General features: G+C 46.4%; 1 protein-coding gene across 3 annotated transcripts in view; it reads right to left on the minus strand.

Moving 5' to 3' along the window:
* Nucleotides 1–494: 494 nt before the first annotated feature.
* tmem260 (transmembrane protein 260) overlaps nt 495–24506 on the minus strand; it is a 36257-nt gene continuing 12245 nt past the window's right edge. For all 3 annotated transcript variants that reach the window (XM_083791177.1, XM_083791175.1, XM_083791176.1), the window contains 14 exons: nt 23955–24106; nt 12030–12207; nt 11153–11266; nt 10494–10673; nt 10320–10360; nt 8592–8678; nt 7720–7828; nt 7003–7175; nt 5157–5328; nt 4258–4397; nt 3394–3570; nt 1587–1640; nt 1207–1291; nt 495–1039 (listed from right to left, as the gene is read on the minus strand). In XM_083791177.1, coding sequence (XP_083647303.1) covers nt 785–1039; nt 1207–1291; nt 1587–1640; nt 3394–3570; nt 4258–4397; nt 5157–5328; nt 7003–7175; nt 7720–7828; nt 8592–8678; nt 10320–10360; nt 10494–10673; nt 11153–11266; nt 12030–12207; nt 23955–24106 — 1917 coding nt within the window. In that variant the 3' untranslated portion in view covers nt 495–784. The remainder of the gene's footprint in view (nt 1040–1206; nt 1292–1586; nt 1641–3393; nt 3571–4257; nt 4398–5156; nt 5329–7002; nt 7176–7719; nt 7829–8591; nt 8679–10319; nt 10361–10493; nt 10674–11152; nt 11267–12029; nt 12208–23954; nt 24107–24506) is intronic.

Below are 24506 nucleotides of genomic sequence, written 5' to 3' on the forward strand. Positions count from 1 at the left end.
ATTATAACCCTGTCGTCAGGAAGGAAGAGAGTAAAACGCTCATGGAATCCATTCGTTTTTAATGTGGAAAGGACGATCTAAGATAAACTGATGGGAGGGATGATTGGATGGAGAGAAGGAGGGATGGATGGAGGGGGTGGTCAGTAACGGTCATAGTGAACGAGGGGCATATAAAGAGACATCACATCACAAGTCTGTCCTAGATAAAAATGAATCTCTCATTTTGGCCCCCCATAGTGGGTTTCCCTCGATCTCAGTTCTGTGCCGCCCTAAAAAAAAAAAAAAAAACTGGAACAGCAGGAGGCCGGGGCCAAATAATCATCATGTTGTGAGAGAAAGACCAAAAATTAGATTCAGCGATAAAGTTGTAAGGGAAACACAAGAAACGTTATTGGGGTCAGACAAGGGTCTCTTAAGAGCCCGGTTTACAGTAAACATCTATCCGATCTATGTGCTGAGCTCCGTTTGCCCTCTCTGTAACAATTAAAAGCCCAACCCACCACAGCGACCCATTTAACACACCCAAATCCCTCCATATTATAATAATTATTATTTTGTATACATTGTTACTTTCCCCTCACCTACATTTGTAGATATCTGTATCCTACAGGAGTGCTACAGTTCCAACTAGAACCAAACTTTGCCACCCTATATTGCACATCTAGAACGCCACCTGTCAACAGTCTGGTTCGTTCAGGCTCTGTCCCTGGCCGGTGGCGTTTCGGATTGAGGACTGTTGGCAGTCTCCAGCTCCATGTATAGATCCCTCTGGACGTGGAATAGGTCATTGTTTTTTCATCTGGCGGAGTTGGTCTCTCTCTTGAAGTAGGTCTGAAACAGCCGATTGAATGGCGTCGGCCTGTGAATCGGTGGGCTCTTTCTCCAAGTAGAGAGTGAAGTGGCGTGCGCTGCAAGTCAGCAGGGTGTCTGGGTCGTGGCCGCTGTGACCCGAGCGGAGGAGCCTCTCACAGGCCAGTGCCAGGTTCTTATCCCAATTGGGAGGGTAGTCGGACTGGGCCTCCACAATCTCCTTGTACAGCTGCATGGCGGACACATGCACATTGCACGGACACACATGCAGACACAAACACACAGAGAGGCAGATGTTATCCAATACAACGCCTGCCACCGAAAAGCAAGTTCTAAAAGTGAGCAGGTTGATCCTGGTGAATTATGTTTGCGTTTGTGCGTTTAGGGCAGACTCACGGTGTAAGAGAGCTCAAAGAGGCGAGCCTTCACATCTCCCTGCATCCTCTCTGCCAGGTCAAACAGAAAGAAAGGCGTCTTCATCCTGAAACAAAGCATGCAGCACTCAGGGCTAAGTGCTGGATGGATGAGCCATGCAGATTCACGCTCTCTGACGCACCAGTCCAATAGAGTGGTTTATGTAGATGCTGGCAGCAAGCAGAAAGCACATGCAGATGCTCTACCGCACAAGACTGGTTTATGGAGATATTGGGTAGCGGGCCGGTGGTTAGTGTGTGTCGTGACACAGCTTCTATCTGCTTGCTATGGTATACGACCCCCCTGCTCTAAAGACAGGGGAGAGGCAGCCGTATCGGAGTGAAATAAAAATACCAACGTACCTGGCCTGCCACATCTCCTCATTGGCAACGTGCTCCCAGGACGCAGGATGAAAACTGTGCAGAGACAGAAAATATATATTTTTTAATCCAAACAGCTAAAGGCTTCGCCTTGTGCAGAGTTCTGATTATAAATGATTATTCACGTAGTTGCATGTACTACTACTGCAGCAAACAGTATATACATATACACTATACTGTACAGTATATACACTGTAATACAGATTAGGCAGCCATGCCCGCAGTTAGATAACAAGGGCTATGGCAAGTGCCGATCGCATAGCATTACACAATTTAAGGTAACCACTTAAACTCTATAGTATATACAGTACCTTGTTTCCACCAAACATTAGATTCTTTTTTTCAAATGTCCACCTGCAACATGCCCAGGAAAGGTGGTTAATAATTAATTAATTAATATCAAATTCCCCAGCAAATGTCTGACGGGAGTTAGTTGAGAACCAGGCTCCCTGAATGAGGGAGTTCCAGGGGGTCCCCAGCTAAATGATAGTTAGGAGTCAGGACCCAAATGGACCCTTGTGGGATGGAACCAAACAGACCCTAGCGGGTCCATTTGTACACTCTCAGAGTTAAATTAACACTGATTTTACAATAATATAAATTGGGGTCTCAAAGATAGAAATGCCATTAAATGGGAGTCCGTAGACTAATGCTGTGGGTACTTGAAATTAAACGAGTTGAGAATCACTGCTAGAGCCATAAAAATCTTCTCTTATGGGGGTCCCTGGCATACATCTTTAAATGGGGGTCTGTGGGGCTAATTAGTAGTGTCAATTTGGGTGTCCTTGACATGAAAAAGTTTGGGAACCCTTGGTTTACCGCTCTGTTCCTTTGCACGTGGTTAAACCCCAGTTACTCGACAATTCTACCACACCTTTCAAAGAAACCATGTTTGGCGGCCGAGTTAGACATTGCTAATTCCTTCAGCAGTGACAATGCTTGTGTTGACTGTTCAGCATACGGCAGCACTTTAGCTTGCGCTTGGTCAGATGCCAGCTACTGGCCTTATCTATCACGTCCTCAGACCTTTTATATACACTATATGTAGTTCAACTCTGATTATTCAACAATACCAGCCAGCATGTATTAGACATGGACTAAAACCACGCCACAGCACAGCAAGTCCCCCTCCCCCCATTTTTGTTGCCCATAAACACTTCGACCTCTTCTTCAAAAGAATATTTTAGCAGGGTTGCTGAGCTAATATTTGGCTCGTGGGCATCGGCGGACATGCTTGTAGTGAGGGTGAGGGAAATAATGTCACAGTCTTCAGTCGTGGGTATCTGAAGTGAAGGAGGGGCTGCCTGCCGGCGCGCACAGCAGACATAATACGGGGGAGCTTTGACTAATTCCACTTTTGACACACTTATTGACAAAAAGCAATAAGAAACTCATTATGCTTCATCTTCAGTCTCATTTCGAATGGCCTGAGAGCATAGAAGAATAGAAGAATCGCATCATGGTGAACAGAGGGAAAACCCTCGCTGGAGAAATGACCGGAGACATAGAGAAGATGGTCATTTATGGCATTCTATTTATTATGTATTTATTAAGTATTTATGATATTTATGTTTTTTCTCGTTGATGACGAGGTACATTTCTGTTGGATGTAATTAACATCCTGAATGGTACAAGTGCTGTGTAAGGATTACATTATTAGCTGATTGAATAGTGTGACCATTATTTACAATGTTCCTGTCTCTACCTCAGTTTCCTGTCACTCTCAAAATAAAGCTGAAACGAACAAAAATAATCTTAAAGGAAATAAACAAAACCTGTGTGTGTGTACCTGTTGTGTGGTTCGCTCCAGTTGTAGATGCCACGCGTGTGCTGGGCCCACTCTTCAGGGTGGAACTGCCTCTGGGCGGGCACTAGGTGGTCACACACGCCCAAGGGCCAGCGAGTGTAGCTTTGAGCCCAGCTGGAGTCCCCGTCTGGTAGCCCAATGCACGCGAACACGGCCCTCCTACACACACACACACACACACACACACACACACACACACACACACACAGGCCAGGTTCTCACAGCGCTCAGAGAGGCCAGGACCACAGGAGGTAAAACACCCACGTCTATCTCCCTTAAAACACTTCCCTCTCTCAGCCCAGGTGACAGCTGATAACCGACCAGGTATTCATCTCACATCCCAACACATTCCACTTGCCCACTAGCCTCCCTGCTCCTCTCCACCGCTGTGGGCCCTCAGGGTTAATCCCACAGGTCAGTGTTGCCCCTCTGGGAGACAGACGCATTGGCCTGGCAAATACTGCCCCCTGGTGGGCTCGGTATTAACAGGTCTCCTTGTCTTAATGCCTGGGCCTCTGTTCCTCCCTGCAGTGAGTGGAGAGAGCAGTCCTATCTGCCTGGAAAGCGTTTAAGCAAATCGAGTAGATTAGTCCGCACTTGTACAGTTCATCAGACTCCTCTCACGGCAGCAACAGTTCCATGGGCTTATCTCTGCCCTGCACTCACTGCTGTATCGGCCGTTCCACTGTTCTCCACCTCATTATATCATACGCACTCTTTCAGTCACTCCATTGTAGCCCTCCTCATTCACTCTTCTCTTCGTCTCACAGCTTTCTATTCATCCACCCAGGCTATCGCTTTGTTCTCTCCACTCCCTCTCTATCCCGCTCTCTCTCTGTGTCTTACCGTAAGTTGTGGGAGAGGAACAGCTCCAGACTGAAGGTGTCCTTCTCCTCTGGGTTGACCGGGTCCCACCAGCGACCTGGGTAGTGGACCCCCAGGTGATGCCGCCCCAGTTTGGCCACGTACCAGCTGTAGGTCATCATCTGGAGAGAGACACTAACTCAGTTTCACCTAACACTATACTGGCAACCATTTTCCAAAGCAGACTGTGGGTCGTTTGATTTTCGAGTACGCCTTTGGAATCCATTCATTTCAGCATGCTTTGCAAGTTTCTTGGGACATGGAGGGACCACACTAAATATTATATTAATGCTGTCATTGTTATTGTCCAAATTGCACTTTGATGCATTGTAAATGTTCAGTCCATAACTTATTTGAATGAATAACACGTGATTTAACCGATGTGTATGGTAAATGTTAATACAATTGAACATCTGCAGTGGTTGGAGGTGCTCTCTCTACTCTAATTTAGACCCTGTGTCAGATAGGACACCTACTGGTTGACAAGTGGTACTGCCTGAAGCTCATGAGTGCAACATCTCCCCTGCTAAACTTAAACCCTACATACATATTTCCTTTCATAAATCAGTGCTATTGAACACCCTTTATGTCTGTGTGTTGGTTTAATAAAAATATTGAACCAATGGAAAGTAGTAAAATATAAATTTGTATAAGCTAGCAGTGTACCCTGTTTGCTCCAGACCAGAGACCAGATCATTTGATATTTAGACATATTTTAGGCGCAGTGGGTGTAAAAATGACAACTGCACTTTTTGGGAAATAGCATTGCGCTTTGCCCATTGCAACGGCAGAAGATAGGGCCCTATGTGGCAATGAAATTGTTTATACAATCAATCAGTGTATTAAAAGACATGCTGGTATGAATGCGAAGTTGTGCTGACCTCCTGGTCGACCAGGCGTACATCAGGCCTCACTGCCTGGCAGTAGTGCAGATAGCGCAGGGAGTTTCCTGGCAGGTCTCCTCTGGTGAGAATGATGGAATCAGCCGGGACGGAGGCCAACACCTCTCTGCCGAACCTCTCCACCACACCGTTATTGCTCTGATCACAGTCCCTGGATGAGCACACACACACACACACACACACACACACACACACACACACACACACACACACACACACACACACACACACACACACACACACACACACACACACACACACACACACACACACACACACACACACACACACACACACACACACACACACACACACACACACACGTCGCGACTCAACCCAGCGTAGTATTTATTCAAATATTAAATTGACAATTCATTATTCGACTGCAGAGTGCAGACAGCCATGTTTAAAAAGGGATAAAGCATTTCTGCTATATTTTCAGTGCACTCAAGACAATCTTTCAACATGTTTGAACCAATAACAAGGTCTTCTTCAGCCAAACTGTCAAAATGTTTTTGTATGTTGCTCATTACATAAAAGACAAAGTACATAAACGTACATAAAATAAATGCATGTACAATAACTCATGTCAGTAAACAAACGTCAACTAATTCAGTTTGATATAAGAGCAGAGATCACTCAATGCAGTATGTTTAAATGTCAACGTTTATTAATTAATAATTCTATATTCATTATTGGACCATTACAATGTTGCCTGTACGCACAAATAGGTGATCCTAACAGATGTCGCCCGTGACCCAAGTTTGAGTCTCCAGTTTGAACACCGCTGACAGTATGGCTGAATGCTTCCTCACTCCCACGGAGAAGTGTGTGCGCGTTTCACACATAATTGCGTGTGCATGTGTGTTTGTGTATAGCTTTCAAGGTTCTCTGAGGGTAAGTTGTCAGCCCCCCAGCATCACGCTCAGGCTGCCTATCTAATCATGGGTGAGACAGGTGTGATGGGTCTGACAACGTGGGCCATGCTCTCCTCCTGATCAAAGCCGCTCAGTGATGGCTGTCTGGCGCTCCCCGGCACCGCACCGGTGTAATCTGCCTCCTCGGACGGCTAACATCTCAGACTGAGCACTGCGAAGGGAATCTATGTGCTAACCGTGGCTCTCTTTAGCCTCCACCATGGGGCGAGCACAGAGAAAACCTGACATGTGGAGTTCAGGCCTCGAGTTTGAAGTGCAGAGGAGAAACAAATCGCGTTGACTCAGGGAAAAGTTATGGACAGGGATTTTAGAAGGAGGCTAGAATCAATGTCTACTCTAAAAGTTGTTGCAAATAAAAAACAAGAGGTAGTTTTCCCCCCAGGTACAATCAACATGACTGTATTTACAAGAATCACGTGGAAAAAGCAATGACACATTTTCCAATGCTCCATTGGAAAATATTACCTCTAATCAGTAAAATGTTGTGGGGTTTCTTTAGTCAGTTTCTGTTTTATTTTCTTGGAGAGGTAGGAGCGTGTGCAGAGAAAGGTAGCTGAGGGTAGAGAGGGGTAAAGTCGTGCATCACGTTGCTCCAGCCGGAATCAAACCGGAGACGTTGCACTACACAGTATGGTTGCTGTAACAGTACCCTTCTGCGCCCCAAAACATCACAGGTTTAACTGAATAAAGAGAGCAAGACTTGTGCCTCCTTTGCTTTTGTCTGTGAGATACGAAAATACTGTATATTTTGAAAGCGGTACCTCGACTCTGGTTGTGATGATCACATGGAGTAATACAACGGTAACAAAAATCACACGTACATCAAAGTCCGAGTAAGAGTGTTATGCTAGGAAAAACGTCTTTTGGGAAATGCACACAATGCTCACCTATGGTTGGAGTGGATCATGTGTGCCAACAGAGCCCACGTGAGACACCAGGCACTGGTCTTCCACAGCCTGCCACGACCCAGCCTCCTCTCCAGCCTAGTCTGTGTTAAACTCAGCCCAAGGCCGGCAAGCACACACACCACAGCATCACTCTGTATCCAGAAACGCTCAACCTGAGGGGAAAACACACATATACACACATACACACACACACACACACACACACACACACACACACACACACACACACACACACACACACACACACACACACACACACACACACACACACACACACACACACACACACACACACACACACACACACACACACACACACACACACACACACACACACACACACACACACACACACACAGTTCAGAGGTGTCAAAAAGGTAGATTGTGATCACAGGACTTTGATTGACATCAAATAGGGCCTGTCAGTTCGAACCCACAATGAAATACTTTGTTTTCAAGAGTGTTGCGCAAAAACATCAGTAGCATTACAAAGTTATACAAAACAAAATGGTGCCAATTCCATTTCCCCTCTATTTCCCATTCCAAGTGCGTTTGTCTTATATGTAACACCAGTGCCGCTATTCCAAAGCCTATTCAGGTACATCTTTTAACTATCTTCAGCAATGGGATAATAATCTTTGGGTGGGTAGACCTCGTTGCGCTGGTCAGCAGTAGGTAAAGAAGTGCATAGCTCACCACTCCCAGCAGTAGGGGTTTGCTGATGTCCAGGTTGGCTCTCCAGGCGAAGAACAGTGAGTAGACAATCAGCATGGTGGTCAACAGCCAGGACACAGCACAACACCGCCTAGGACACCATTCACCATGACATCAAATTACATGTTTTAAATATGTACATATACGGTAACTGTAGTAATTAATTCAGCAGTAATAAAGCCATCGTTGTTTTTAATCTATGAAAATAATAAGGGATGGCGTGCACCAGCCAACAGCAGGTGTGTATATACCCCAGTCAGCTTAGAAGTGCATGACTGATTATCCAACGCTGAGTGAGTCATAATGTATTTGGTGCCAACCACTGCATCATCACAAACGCATTATAGCATAGCTTTTAAAATGAATGTCCACACTAACCAGACAACGCGCGCGAATGCATGCACACTGCGCACCTGTGTGTGTGTGTGTGTGTGTGTGTGTGTGTGTGTGTGTGTGTGTGCGTACATGCGTGCGTGTGGAGTCAGGTTTAATTAAGTGCACCCCAAGGGGCCGGCCTTGTTCCTGGGCTTTCTGCTAGTCCTCATCAGCGCCCCACTATAGACCCCAGCGAAGACACTGCTAGAACGAATGAGTGGATCACATAAGCATCGTAGTGGGCAGCGTGACAGCTGGGAGCCTCGGTTGTCTTTGTATTCCGTTTTCTAAGATCGGCATGTGATGGTGGGTTTCGCTCAACGTCTCTCACTCAGGGGGATTAGATTTTTGGGTTAAGCGGCTGGTGCAAAGCGTGCGTGTGTGTGTGTGAGAGAGAGAAAGGGACAGACAGACAAAGAGAGATACAGACAGACAGATAGGGTTCGATGTAATTTGCAATACTGTCAAGCTTGTCTTACCTGTCCAAGGAGGAGAGGAGTATGCCGGCCACAGCCAGCACCAGAACCGGGGTGGAGAGATCCGTGAGGCAGTGGTCCAGTTGAGCCCTGATTCAGTCGCGCACACACGCGCACACACACACACACACACACACACACACACACACGCACACGCACACGCACACACGCACGCCTATGACGGACATCGACGACCAAGCTCTGCACCAACCCCACTGCTCCACAGCTGCCAGACTCAAGGACACCAATTAGTGAATGCCCTTCTAAAAGGCCTATGCATCCCTTATCAAAACAAACTCCTAGAACTGCGTGCTACCCCCTTTCAATCAGGCTGACGGGTACCAACGACACCGCTCTCACACACACACACACACACACACACACACACACACACACACAGCAATCCCCCCCCCCCGCCAGCAGCGCCTGTCACAGAGCACTTTCGCAGAGCAGAGAGAGATAGTTTCCTGCCTCTTCTTTAATACCCATCTCTATTTGACAGCTTATTGAGTCTCTATCTCTCTCAATGTACACTACATGTGTGGATGTGCTGAACCATTGCCTGAGTCAGTGTGTGTGTGTGCTCACATGCGTGTGTGTGTGTGTGTGTGTGTGTGTGTGCGCCACGTGCACGTACGACTGCAGCTTCAGGAGACACACACACACGTGCGAGTGTGTGTGTGTGTGCACGACACGTGCGCGTACGACTGTGTCAGCTTCAGGAGCGGGTTTACGTCTCCAGAGTGACACGCCTGTCATGTTCGTCTCTCGTGACCGTCATGAAGGTGTGCTTGTCCGTCAACCAGCGGGGGCTATGGGAGACGAGGCGGGGAGGGGCTGGAGACAGTAGTGGGGCGTCTTAAGATGAACGCCCCCACTCCCCATCCCGTCAGCTGGAGAGAGACACCGGGAGTGGGGATGACTGCATCAGAGGCGGGCGCGTGGGTGGAGGGGGGGGGATGGGGGACGGCTGGAGGTGGAAGAAGGGTAGGGGTGGGTGGAATGGTGGTTTGTTGGAGAAGAGAAATGTTTTTTTCCAGCTATATTGCAGTGTCTGTCATCACAGCTTGTCACGCTTAAACAGCAGAGCTGAGTGATCATTTCAAACTGCTGGAGAAACAGAACACAGATTTGGCCATCTAAGCAGGTTCAGTTCTGCTTTGATGGAGAGAGAGAGAGATAGAGAGAGAGAGAGAGATCGACCAGAATAGGATGGAAGAACAAAAGCTGCCAGGTAGAGGAAGAGGAGCCAGGCTCCAGATCTGACTGTGCAAACTAGTGGATCAATTTGCAATGCGGTTAAAACCTCTCTGTGTAGAACGCCAGAAACAGAAAACGCCACACTTGACGCCGTTGACTTGTTGACATGGAGTACAGTATATCATAAATATGTCTGTGACATGTTGGGAAAACCCTGTACAGTAGGAGCTAAATGAGTAAAGACTTTGTTGCAAGCCTGTGTTGTGCACCGAAAATAGCCAAACTACAGAGTTTAAATTATGCATACTGTCATGGCAAATAAAGATATTCTCGTCAATTGTACATTATATGTGTATTACAAGCAATAAATCACTGCATCAGTGAGTATGCCGGTTATGATCAATGTTTGCATAGTTTATGTCAGAGTTGACAGAAGGGTGGAAACATCCAAGTAACAGTGAAAATCCTCAGTGTTGAGACTATGACAATTGACCCAAATGAACCCCCGTAGCCGTCAACTGGTATACTCACTGCAGCATCATGGTCAGGTTCACTGAGGCCTCAGTCTTTGCCTGTGCACAAACAGGGAGAGGACAAGTTATCGGTTATTAGGAAACCCAATATAATGACAAAATGCAATTAAATTCCCTGTATTGTCATTGCCGGTGCATATATGCGTGCGTGTGTGTGTGTGACAGTCAGTACCAGGCTGAAGGTGCCGTATTCAGACCTCAGAAGGTGGGTCAGGAGGCCAGACAGGGTGGTCTGGTCCCCCCAGCTCCAACGGGCTGTGTTGAGGTACGAGGAGATGGGAAGGTAGATGTAGGGCAGAAAGCCACCCAGGAAGCACGCACCCAGTGACACCAGCCCACACACAGACAGCTCCTGTCCAAGACACACAGGAAGGGATTAGCATGCTACAGTAACATGCTAACAGTGTGGTAGTAGTGGTAGTAGTAGAATGGAATACATTAAAGACGTGACGTAACAAGTTAACAACTACAAATAAAAGGTAAAAAAAAGCCTTCTAGAATGGAACTATCCTTTAAGGAGGGTCAGAACCTACACTATGATAGCTTTTTCTATGAATAAGGGCTGATTCATACTCCTATTTTAGCATCATTTCATGACATCGAATGCAGCCCAAAGTGCTTTACACTAAAAAAATTGAAAAAAACACACTTGTGTGAAGCACCTTTGTTTGCTTTTGTACATCACAGTCATATGACTTGGCTGCCATATGACGTCACACACGAAAGCCACACGTTGGAGGGGCTAGCGCCCCTCAACACCTGACAATATTAAACAATACTAAAGTAGTAGTCATACTAGAATGGAGTACAGTAGGGGACATCAGAACTCACCCTGTGAGAGTAAAGTCTGTACAGCACCCAGGGAATGATGACCACTACATACAGTGCTAGAGTGTGTTGGTTACATAGACCCAATCCACAACACAGTGCCCCCCAGTGAGCCACCTATAAGGCACAGAGGAATTGTTAATTCTATCTAGAATCAGGGGTAAATACACACTAAAATAAAATAGTAGCTAATTGATCTTGAGTCACGATTACAGAAAAGTGATAACTTTAAAGGGCCTTACCAATTACTAGGTTTTGACCATAATAGGTTTACGCAGTCAGTGCATACTTTTGTAGATCTCAGCCTATTCAGAAGGATGCACATAAAGTGCACAAAGACCCGCACAACGTCTGCACTTGCAATTATTTTATTTATAGGCAACGTTTCGGTCAAAGACCTTCTGCAGGCATCTGCTGATAATAGGTAGCCACATAGCTATATACATACAGTACACAGATCCCAATCATCATATATTAAAACTATGTACAGATCAATCCATCAATTACAATACACCTCAATATATCACAATAAAGCAGATATTTTTTCTTTTTACAAATATCAAACAAATATTAGATCAAATAGTAGATCTCAGCCTACATTTTTTAACATGTGTCAGTCACTGTTCTCATATTCAGTTTCCAATGTTTGTGGGAGGGGCCGTATTCCTAGTTGTGTTACTCAGATGTGTTCATTGATATCAATAGAGCTTTCAATTTGAGCTTACCGGTAAAATGTTTTTAATGATACAATTAGTTTTAAGCAAGTTAGGGGGGAAATGGTTTGTGCAACCTATATGCCAGATACTGACAATGACAAGTAGTAACACTGGTATGGTCCTTTAAAAGTGTATCAAGGCTAGAGGTATGAGGTGCTGGCTACCTTGTTCCTCTGTGAGGTGCTTTCAGAAGAATGAAACGTGGCAGTCAAAGAGAAGAGCAGCCCAACTAAGACGTTGTTGAGGGTGAAGACCTCTGCCACCATGGACCACTGCCAGCTGAGCCTGGACACAGCAAACACCCCTCCAGCCAGCACTGCCCCTGGGCCTGGGCCAGACAACCTGGGGTTAGGTAGAGAGGGCAGAGAGCTGAAGTAAAGGCTAGAAAAGTCACACGCAATTTGAGAAAGACTTTCACACTCAAGTGACATAATTTTGTAATGTCATATTTAGCCATACGAAGCAAAAACCATAGCGTCCCTCCCAGCAGCAACAACAATCCCATAGCGTGAAGTGACCTGGCTCAGCCAATAGAATGAGGGGGGGAGGGGGGTGGAGCTAGATATGCATTTGTTTGGAAACACTCACTCGTTCTGTGTACAAACACTGGAAACTTGTCTATATCACCTTTAAAAAAAAAGAAAAAAAAAAAGAAAAAGATAAAGTGTGCTCCATATTTGCCATGCCTGCAGCAAGGCATGTTAGGGTATTGCAATCATTCCTCTCTGTTTGTGTCTGTGAACTAAAAAACTGGAGAATAACTCTCAAAACCTGGTGATGATCAGAATACCTCGAAGAGATGATTACGTTTGGAGTGAAAATTATACTAGGTGTGGATGGCCAGATTCCTTCAGTATCAACATAAAAGGAATATGACTTGGTGCATTAAAATAAATTATTTTTAATAAATCGTTGCAAAAGGTATTAATTGATTGCCTGAGTCTGAACTAACCCATTAAGTTCTGCAGGTGCTACTAACTTGATCTCCAGTGGTGCATCTATGTGCTCAGGGAGCAAAAATAATTATGAATATCGGCACCGATTATCGGCCGTTGCCAAATAATTGGTTGATCCCTAAAATGTAACCTGGCACAAACAAGGCCTATAAGTTGCATCATGATCCAAAGAATGCAGAGAAAGAAACAGTAGTTGTTGATGGTTCAAGAGTTATAGGCCAAAACGTGAAGTGGGCTGTTGTAGTGCCACCACGAGCAGATTTGAAAACTGTAGGGTGGCAATCGTACACTACTTTCATAATTTGAGGCATTTTGTATACAAAACAGACCACTCCTGCAGACTTTGGAAGCCAATCTTAGCCAATCAGGATGGAATATGGAAAATCCGACAGATTCGTGTTGATCACAGAATAATGTGTAGCGTGATGTTTGGACAAAATCTGTTGGAGAAATAAATAAATAAAAGGTTTTGCAAAAATCTGCCTCCTGGTGGCGCTATAACAGACCGATGGAAAAAATGTGGAGCAGAGGTACTGCTCTGGCGTTCGATCACTCCCACAGTACCGGAGATGAGTTATTCACAGACAGACGGACACACACACAAGAACACACAGACGTACAGACAGAGGCAAAAACAGTCTCGGCCACACCTTCGGCTTGGTGGAGACAATAATCATCAGAAAACGTAGTACTGCAATTTTAAATCAGTTTAGTATTCCAGGAGGAGAGTATTGTGCTGTAATAATAGTAGTGTTAACAACATTATATTTTAAGTATCATTCGGATGTTCATAATGGGCGATCTTCACAATAATCTGTTTTCTTGTACCATTAATCACAAAAAACTTTATGAAAACATTGAAATGTTTTACCTATTTAAAACTAAAGATGATATTAACGACCCTTGTAATCTACAGTACGTTTATTCAGTGTAACTAAACATTGTACTATAGGGACACAATCTTGATCACAATCTTTTAAATGTGACCCACGTTTGCTATGCGGACAAGTCCCTGAAACTCGCTCTCCCACTCTAATGGGTCGCACTGGCGCATATCACGAGGACTCTGTAGCACCCGCTTGATCTCTAGCAGACTGGCACAGAGAATCACCGTAGTGGAGATAGCACTTTATCCTTGGCTTCTTAAAATATATGTGTGCACAAAAGCACCCCTCCCCCCCTCCCCTCCTTTCCTGTACTGTCTCCATCTCTTTAGTAGTAATTGAAGCAAACTTGGGATAATCTGTCGTATGCTAAGACCCACCACTTACTAAAACGAGAGACAGAAGGGGAAGAGAGAGAGAGAGAGAGAGAGAGGGGAGGGGGTTGGGGGCAAACTACGAAGAGAGGAAGGGTAAGAAAAGGAGGAGAACGGTGCAGAGGAGAGTAGTTACTGTAGTGAGGGGGTGAGGGGGATAGTAAGGATGGAGGATGAAATGATGAAAAAAGGAAGGGAAGTTGAAGAAGAGGGGGTTCAGCGGGTGTTGGGGGGGGCAGCCCGGTCCCCGGCATGCTGGCTCTGAAATATATGAGCTGGGCTCGACAATTAGGGGAAGTCAGGCAGTATGGCCCTCTCCACCATTGTGTGGAGTGGCTTAGAGTCCTCATCAGCCTATCAGCTAACTGACAGGCAGAGAGCTGCTCTATTCAGCACCGCAGATACAAGCTGCAGGCCAAACGACTGCCAGCTCCCTCATGACCCCACAATCCCTCGCCGGTGACAGCTTCAAGCTCCATAGCAAATTAGGCGCTCTCACATTACAATCGCGGAAGACAGATTCCATTAACGGTATCTGAAATTGAGTAGAGAGCAGGCCTGTTATCAGACCTGACTCATAAGCACCGCCATTAATCACGAGGCATGATACCATTTATACATTTCCAGCTCTCTGCCTGCTGCTGTGATAGTCGGCCACAAAAGGCCTGATGAGACTTAGGCGAGGGGAACAATGGAGCTTTCTGAGGAAACCGCAGTAAATCAGGAAAAAAAAGACGAGAGAGGAGGGAGAGAGAAGGAAAAAAACTTGCATGCCGACTACTTCCCCATTTTTAGTGGGTTCTCTCTTTCCTACCCTTTATTTCCTCTGTGTTCTCTGTGAGCTTCAAGCGTGGTGTGTGTGTGTGTGTGTGTGTGTGTGTGTTGGGGTGCTGATGGGGCGTCTAGCAGTGGGTCTTAATAAGAGATAGCAGCGTCTTTCTCCCCCGTGCCGCTTCAGGAATTAGTAGTAACTTGCAGGAAGGGTGGAATGTGTGTGTGTGTGACTGTGAGGGGGGTGCAGGGGGTGAAATGGGGACTTTTGTAGAGGTGCAGAGACCCCCCATATCCTCAAACCTACCCCCCTTGCATGACAATTAACCCCCAGCTCATACGCTTAGCAGGGGGTCTGGTTTCAGTCTAGCGCAGGGTGCCGAGCACCATTGGGGGTCCGCGGACGAGGATATTTAACCAACTCTGCTGTGGCTTCTGGAGCCCCGTCTGACAGCCAAGACTCGTCACACACACACACACACACACACACATACACACACGCACACACCACACAAGACACACACACCCCTCTTCTCCAACTCGTCTATTCCTCCTGAGTGGCTGCCACATCTCTCTATTAGAGCCCGTCAGCCAGTGATGTGTGTACACTGTATGCTAAATGACCTGCATGTCTGCAAAGGACCACCTGCAGGTCCACAGTCAGCCACTGAGCCTCTCCCATCGCTCATTCTTCCCATCTCGCTGCCCCCATGGCAGGCAGATAAAAGCAGGAAAATACTCTGACACCGCTTGTGGCCACGTTCCCTCCCCGTTATCACAACTCAATGCGGTGCAGGATGCTGGTGTGTGTGCTGTAATGTGGTGGCTCTGTGACAATGACCGCATGGTTGAGACGTGGCAGGAGAGGAACATGGCTGACAACGAAACTATTCCATCCTGAACTGATTAACCCCCACCCAACTGCCAAAATATGTCCATGCCATCACTTGGGCAATTAACTGCATGACAAAGGAATGCAGCGAATAATACAGTATGCACAGAGGCAAGTGTGATTCATTTCATAAAGGGAAATCAACAATCCCAATAATTGCTGACAAATAATTCCTGAGAATTCACCAGACAATGCAAAAAAGAAAGAAAGAAAAAAGAAATGTAATAATATAAGGATGAGTTCAAAGCAGAGAAAACCAACCAACCAAACTCGGGGGAGGTTCAAATAATACCAGACAAATGAGCCCAGATACAGCAATGTCCTCCACAAGGACACGGGAACGGCTTGATCACTTTGATGTGTCAAAGCCGAACCTGCCATGTCTAACCCCCCTCGGTTCTACAACATGGGGCCAGGACGAGCCATGTGCAGCTAAACAACAGCACACACACACACACACACACACACACACACAAAAAGCCAACACCAGCACTCTGTGGTGAATGAAGCTTCACAATGGAGCTGGCCAGGGGACACGCTGTCACACAACCCACCCCAGGGGACCACACAAAGCCACAGCTGTGCCATCGCAGATCAGCTCTCCACTGTTCTGTCACTGCAGTGGTGCTTCTGGAAAAGAATCACACATTCCTGAAGAGGTTGTGGAACCCATGGTGGAGAAGTGCCCTGTTGGGGCCAGGGCTGGGTAAGGGTTCCAGCTGGCCTATGTTGACAACAACCCCAGGGCTTTCTTCTGGCCACGACACTGGCGTAGCTACTTAGCATGCTTTCATTATATGACACTGGTAAATGCCCTGTGCTGTGGCATTGATTGCGCTGACGTTTCTCAGCCAGGCAGGAGGAAAAAAGGCAGCATCGACACTCGACATTGATATACAATTTTATCACATAACCAGCCTTTATTTTACCTGCGTGAGTGCAATATGATAAAAGGCCAGAGAGGGTGATATCTGATAACCCCTTGGGCTGATATATGACAGGTCACTAACCAATCAGTACAAGAATAAATACCTTAGCATGCTGAACTGTCACTATGATCAACCTCATTGCAGAAGGAACCCAGTATGTTAATCATAGATATCCCAGTTGCCATGCTGATCTTTTTTTCTTTTTAATTCGACTTGTGCCTAAATGAGGCTATGGGTTATATGAAAAATTATCATCTGGACATTCGTGGTCGTCGTTGGATAACCACAGGTGATAATCTCTGTATAAGATTTCGAATTAACACCCTGTGTAAATTTTTTGAGCGGTGCACACTGCTCCAATGACTGGCCGCATGTGTCCCTATGTCAGTTTTGAGTAGGAACAGCTGCAATACCGCTGGATGCCCTACCTTTAAGTGGCGCTGTTGAGGTTCAGACTGTGCACTATAATAGTACAAAACTGTACAGTGAGAATAGTACAGTACAGTATAGTACTCCGAGTACAGCACACAGTACAGAACACTGTATGGTACAGTACAGACGACAGTACAGTACTATCACCAGTAAGGTTGCAACAATACAAGTATAGTTGCACCGCTCAGTTCACACGGGTGTGATTTGTGTTTGATCTGTGATGCCACACAGCCAATGGGGTGGTTGACATGTGTGATTGTGCGTTGCACCCAAACAGGCATTTCCTTGCCCGTCCAGAAAGCAGAGGTGGCTTCCTTCCTGCTCTGACAGAGAGAAGGGTAAATGAGGACCTATAGGAGAGCGCTCCAGTGCTCCGAGAGCGTGCAGAATTAATCACCACAATTCTACTCAAACAATACAGCCACTGACATGACAATTTCCCCCAGAATGCCATCTTAATCTCCAGCCAACACACAAATAGTACAAACCGGGGGTGGGGGGGGGGCCTACGACGACAAAAAAAAAGAGAAAACAAATTAGAAAAAAATCCTGTGTTTATGCAATTCGCAGAATACCATTTTATTGCTGCTTTTTCCAACTAAGTCATTAGGCACACACAAGTGATATATGAATGTCGCTGTACAGATTCCATTAACTAATTCTGGGTGAATTGTAATTGCAGAGTCTGATCCGTCTCTGTGCCTGGTGCCTTATTAAGACTGCCTGTGGTGGGTGAAGAATGTAATATTGACGTCCGAGGCAGACACAATCTCAGGCCCACGGGCGAAAGGAATATTAAACTGGTACTGTATTCTGCTATGCTGTCTATCTAGACCCCCCTCTATCCCCATTCCATATAGCCGGTAATGAGGAAATAACATCTTCATTAGACATCTGTTTAAATGTATTACAGAATGGGTCCTGGGGGAATCATTGGTCATGCTGGGGATGCAGGGAGGGGGCTGGGGTTCTGCTGGCCCACAATATAACAAGGGATAGCAGGGACACACTGAGCAAATGGGACACAGATTCCAAGATGATGGGTGAAGTACACAGACTGATGGTACAGTAGAAGATTGACGCCTGCCCTGTATAGTCAAACGGAAACACACACATGCAAGTAGTGATGCCTGCCCCCCCCCCCCACACACACACATGTATGTGTAACCTTAAAGCAACCCCGCCCCTCCCAGTGGAAAAATAGCACACGTGAGGTTGGTGGCGGGGAGGGGAAAAGCGGGGAGCACCATCAGGACCATATGGTGGAGGCCCTTATAAGGAGCTCGGGACACGGCACCACGATGCAGGGGCTGGCGCTGCGCCAACCCTCCAGTCCACCGAGGTATCATCTGTGCCACATGGGCCAGCACTTGGCAGGTGAGCCTCTCGCAGGTGTGCGTTCGTGGGAGCGTGTGTAGGCCGGGGAAGGTAGTGGGGAGGGGGAGGGGGGGACGACACATTTGGTGCCCATCAGCAGTGCTGTTATGTCATCGTGAGATCAGACCGAAAGTGTGAAAAGTGCTGACGGTTGTGTTGAGCCTTGCTCGTGTCGTCGTATTTCTTTCCCCGCTCTGATGGCGGCCGTCAGTGTGCGTCAGGATAAGCTTCAGGGAGAACGGAGAGAGATTCCTCTCAGGTAGCGCTGATTTGGAACAGCTTTAGCAGATAAACTGTGAAATGAGAGAGCACAGAATACCGAGCTGTCTGGATTATCCCTCTATGAAGAGTACACACGTTTTCATCCCTCAAGATAAAGACCCGTGGATCGAGGACTTTAGGATTCCTAGGCCAAGAGCCATTTCTATGGCGCTTTGGTAGTGGAATCGATAGCAATTATTATCATTACAGCGACCATCCTCAAAGGCTTGTCAGGCCCCGGTGTGGAAAACATAACAAGACATGCAATTTGGCCATCAAACCATGTGATCAAGCCAAGAGGAGGATGGTAGGATGACAAATCAAAGGCAAGGCTAAGTGCTACATTTTAACTTGTGCACGAGTGAAGTGGCTTCCAAGCCTTTCAACTTACATTCCCCCACATTAAACACGACAATCGGGCCGACTAATTTAATTTCATACATCAAAGGCTTGCCATGTTGGGAATATTCCAGATGAATTTTAAGGTCTGACGGAACTTGAAGGCTCAAGCACCAAGTAATAACTTCAATGTAATTCATCATCCAAATTATTATACAAAGCAACAATTCATTTGGAAAATAAATAAATAAAGTAGTCTATTCCTCAGCCGAGACGTCTTTCAAATTAACTGGCGGTGGATGCGTTTATGATGAGAGGCCTCAAAACGGACACATGATCAAAGCAGTCATTAGGGAAGCTGTTCAAAACAAAACGGCGGCCATCAGTGTCATTCTGAGGACATGTCAGGTAAGACAGGGTGTCAACTGGTCACACTTGGCATCTCATCTGAGGGACAGACCTGGCCGGGGGACGCCCCACAGGGCCATGGCAAGCCTGCTATGCCATCCTGATGGCAATCGGCGAGGCACCTGATGCCCTCCATGCCAGGAGTAAGAAGGAGGTCTTGACCAGTCCGGAAACCCACACCACTCCCCTCCCCTCCTCTGGCCTCCCCGGTACCCTCCCCCAATCAGGCCTTACCAAGCCAAGTCTGCCAGCTGATCCACAGCCATGAGCTCAACCCAAATTTGGGCCCAGACAGATAATGACTAAAACCTTTTATGCTTATTTTTCAAATTGAAAACCCTAGATTAAACATTCATACTTAAGGGCTTACAGGGTGTGACTGTGACTGTGCTCTGGCTGAAGTTCTCAGCGGCCATCATCAACCCTGTGAGGGGTGGTGGGGGTCCTCATAATGACTTTTCACTTAACCATAATCCAAAATTGGATCTAAATCCCCAGAGATTACAAACAGGGCTACAGTATGCGCTGTGATCCAAATATCTCCAGACCTCATGGATATTTCCTGGCCTCAAAATAACCATACAGAAATGTCTGGCCGAGGGCAGAGGCCAGTGCTCCTGTCTGACTGGTAATTCATCAAATACTTCAAGGCTGAATCAAAATACACAGACTTTCCCGCAGTTGACATAACAGGCAAGTTCCCATGAAGTCTGGAATGGCTAATTGGCTATGGCTGCTCAATTCCACAATTCAGTAAGTCTGCATGGGGGCTGATGCAGACTTTCATGCTGACTTCAAATCTAGAGAGTCCGCTTGGGCACAGACTTCACCAGGCTACTGGGATTAGATCAGAACTCATCGCAACAAGAATGTGACATTATTGTTTATAATTTATTAATAGCATAATTAATATTGTTTATGTAACTACTAACATGAATTTAATATGAATTTGAACAGACAGGCTTATAAACATTTTAGGCCAACACTAAACACACATTACCAGCTCAGTGGCCTTGTGGTTAGAGTGTCCGCCCTGAGACTGGGAGGTCGGGGTTCCATCCCCGGCCGGGTCATACCAAAGACTCTAAAATGGGACCCAGTGCCTCCCTGCTTGACACTCAGCATCAAGGGTTGGATTGGGGGCAAGTCCCTGCGACATACTAGCGTCATGTCCAGGGGGTGTACTTGTACATCAAGCTGCCTCACGCTACAGAAACAGGAAATGGGCTCCTGCCCTATGGGCCTCATGGCTCGGCAAGGCTACTTACTTAAACACACTAGCAACTGCAGTGACACTTAAACTGATCAACCTGCTGATAACTCCTGAATGTCAGGGTCAGGTGATACAGTATGCATGCTCTTATTATTAAAAGTAACCATGATATAAGTCAGTGCTGCCTGTTGCTTCCAGTGTCAATTTTGGCTTTTGTCGTATCCATGGGAATGAGTTAATTCCCATCTTGTTAGTGTATTGCAAACTTGACATAATGGAGCAAAACACTTCAGTCAACATCACAGTATGTACTGTATACTGTAATACAGAGAACGCCAGTCTTGAGTGTTGACATTTGGATTCAGCCTAAGATAGGGCTTTATTATGGAGGATGAAGCTTAAACAGTCATACAATGGCTGCAATGGCTCAGGAGGTAGGAAGACTTTCAGTTTGACCTCGCATCATGGCCTCTCTACTCTACTCTACTCTCTACCAAATGGCCTCTCTACTCCTCTTTAATTCATCACTTTCACACTGGCATTACTATTTTGGGCATGGCATCCTATCCTATCAGTATTGATTGATTAGATTATTGAACATGAATGTAAAAACAGCAGCAGAGTACAGTCAAACACTCCTTGTGGTCTTGTTTCCATTTAGGCCCTATGGCCCTATTCAATCAATTCATAGACATGACAATAACAACAAATTAAAATTGTAGAGCGGGCCAGCCAGCCAGCACCAAATAAAGAGTTGCCAATGTCATGGCATCAGCCGCAAACAAATCATATATGGGCACAAAAGAGGGTATGCCCATATATGGTCATCATATACTGATGACATCAGCGATCTCCATATATGGACATAAAAGGGAGAAAGGCTGACAGATACAGAGATGCACAGATCCACGATGTGCATAAATGGTTTCTTCCGGCATCGGTGTATGAATGCGTGTGTGAATGGGTGAATGTAATGCACAATCTCTGTAAACCGCCTTGGATAAAGGCGCTATATTTTACACAGTATACAGTATATGGAGCGACCGACTACAAACTCGGCGTGCTCAGTAGCAAGGAGGGAGTGTGGTGCCCGCAATACACGTAACTCGAGAACCGTTTGCCCCACCGACTTAAAATGTGACACATGCATTCCACACCACCACACAGAGTGCAGTGCCCGGCCTTGAGTCGAGTACCGTGGTCGAGTAGTTCGGATATCCAGTTGTCCAGAACCACCTATCCAACCATTTATTAAGTGATCGTAAACAGCTGATCCTGGAGTGTTTTTGGTTGGAGCTGTGATAAATGTCACGGCCGGAACCATGAAATTAAATAATAAAAAGCTGTAGGCCTACACGTTGTCCATTTACCTTCTACCTACGTTGTTGAAAAATATCATCATAACCAATTGTCATGATTGGATACGTTTGGACGCACAAAAAATAAAATAAGCAGTGCATCTTCTCCTCTGTCACTGTGTCCTCTGTTACTGTGGTCTGTGACTGCAAGTTTATGAGTCATGACAGATGGATAGCCTAGCCTAGGCTGTCAAATATGCCACTATGATGTAAAACTGTCCATTCATTGTCAATGGGAATTGAATATTTGTGTAGGACAAAGTTTGTGCACTGCACACACACCAAAAGCTGGATATCTAGGGCCCCTAGAAGGCCCCTGTCCTGCTGAAGCATGGCAGGGGCCGAGGCTGCTGCAGTATGGGCTGAGGGCCAGTCCCCTGGGGAGAGTTTCCTCTCCTCCGGCCCCTGACCCAGCACACTGACCCTCTTCAGCACACCTGCCACCCAGCACTGCCTGGCCCAGCACACAGGAAATGGACCCGGCCGCACTGCGGCCCACCTGGGCTTGCACGCTGGCCCAGCAACCCTGTATTTACCTGCTTTAACTGGGCCAAAACAGCCCGCTGAGAATTCTAATGTCACGTACCAGGAAGAAATGACATCATGTTTCACATTTCCTGGGCCGGAGGTGTAAATGTAAACATAATTATATGCGCTCAAAAACGCCACAGTGGGCAACCTGAGCACAAATTGGTTCAGTTATGCAACAAACAAAAAGGCACTGAGTCAATGCAATGTGTAAAATAGTGCTGATCAGCAAGCATGTGATGTAAGGTAGCACAGTCGACCACGTGAGATAAGACTCTTTATATGATGAGGTCAGCACTGCGAGACAAACTGCAGGGTGGTCTGACAAAACACACCGATTTATACTTGGTTGGTTTCGCATCGTGTGGCGCACCACAAATAACCACCACCTAAAAGCTTGTAGATCGGCTATTTTCGGTGTGCAACACTGGCGCGCAACTAAGTATAAATAATGCTTAAAACACTCTTGGCTTCGGAAAGAGTGAGCAGCAGAGAGGTGGTTGAAAAGGGAGGGTAAAGGGAGGACGGGAGGGGAGCTCTCCTGTTCCTCTCAGATCCGGGACGAAAGAAAAAGGGGTGGGGGGGGATTAGAAATCGTGCCATATCAGGATTGGGAGCATGCTTGGCAGTGGGGGGTGGGGGGTCTATCTATGGTACTATGAGACAACACGCATACGCAACGGGTGGGCGATGGGTAAACAGGTCGGGCGTGTGGGTGGGGTGGAGAGGTTGCGGCTGGACCCTGCTCCTGAATACTGAACAGAGGATCAGGGACGCCATTGGCAATCAGTCAGTCAGGAACCAAAAAAAAAGACGTCACTCCCTATTACAGGCAAGCGTCACGGCACAGAACGTCAGAAGAGAAACAGAAGCTTGGAGAAGTGGACCATAAAGCTCTGATCTTAGGGCAGATCACATGGTGTTTTCTTGTTCACTGTCAGTAAAAAGAAAAGTTTAACCCATTGATTCTACAAAGGCCTTAATCTAAATCAGTTCTCACACTTTTAAGATTACAAAATAAATTAAAAAAATTGCAGATATGTACAAGCTTGCAGCGCAGCAAGAACTAATCTACTATTTTTGAATAGCCAATGCTAAAATTAAAAATGACACAGATGCTTTCCCAGTTTTAATGGCTTAAAGGAGTGTTTCAATTAACCTTCACAGAGCCTTTCACTTTGCAAAAGCATGAAGATCTGTCACAGTAGCAGAGCTGCAACATAACATGAATACTGCATCAAGATGCAAAGGACAGAACAAAGACATGACATTATTAACCCTAACCTATGGACAGAATAGAAACATGGGGTTCATGTTGTGAAGTGGTTAACAACACTAATGTTCCCCCCCAGCAGGACATGTCATACCTGCAGACTGTGAAGCACAGTGCGCCGCCAGCTGCTGCCCCCAGGAGGCTGCTCATCAGGTTCACACTGTAGGCTGGAGAGAGCCACGGCAGGAGAGACATGGTCAGGCGAGCTAGCAGGGTGAACAGAGGGTAGCCTGGAGGATGGGCCACCTAAACACACAAAGACCATACGTTTTGACTGACAGTGCAACAACTTGACCAGTGGTTCCCAAACTTTTCAGGTCGAGACCCAAAATACATTTGCCCGGTACTCAAACTAGAGTCTATCAGTCTAAACTAAAAGATTTATATATACAATTTCACATTTTTGCCCTTAATGTCATGCCCAATATAGGTTAAAGTGGTTAAACATAACACACACACCCTCCCCCTATGCCCTTTTCCTGCAGCCACTTCCCAAGGACAGTGCACTTCCCTGGGGATGCAGGGGATGCAGCACGTGGTGCCTGCAAGCCAGCCCCAGCCCCCACTAACCACCTCCGAGCCACAGCCACTCTCGCTAGGGGGGGATCCCGGCAATCACAGCAATTAGCCACTAAGTCTCATCCAG

The sequence above is a fragment of the Protomyctophum parallelum genome (assembly GCF_964188405.1).
Source record: "Protomyctophum parallelum genome assembly, chromosome: 20".
Lineage (NCBI taxonomy): Eukaryota > Metazoa > Chordata > Actinopteri > Myctophiformes > Myctophidae > Protomyctophum > Protomyctophum parallelum.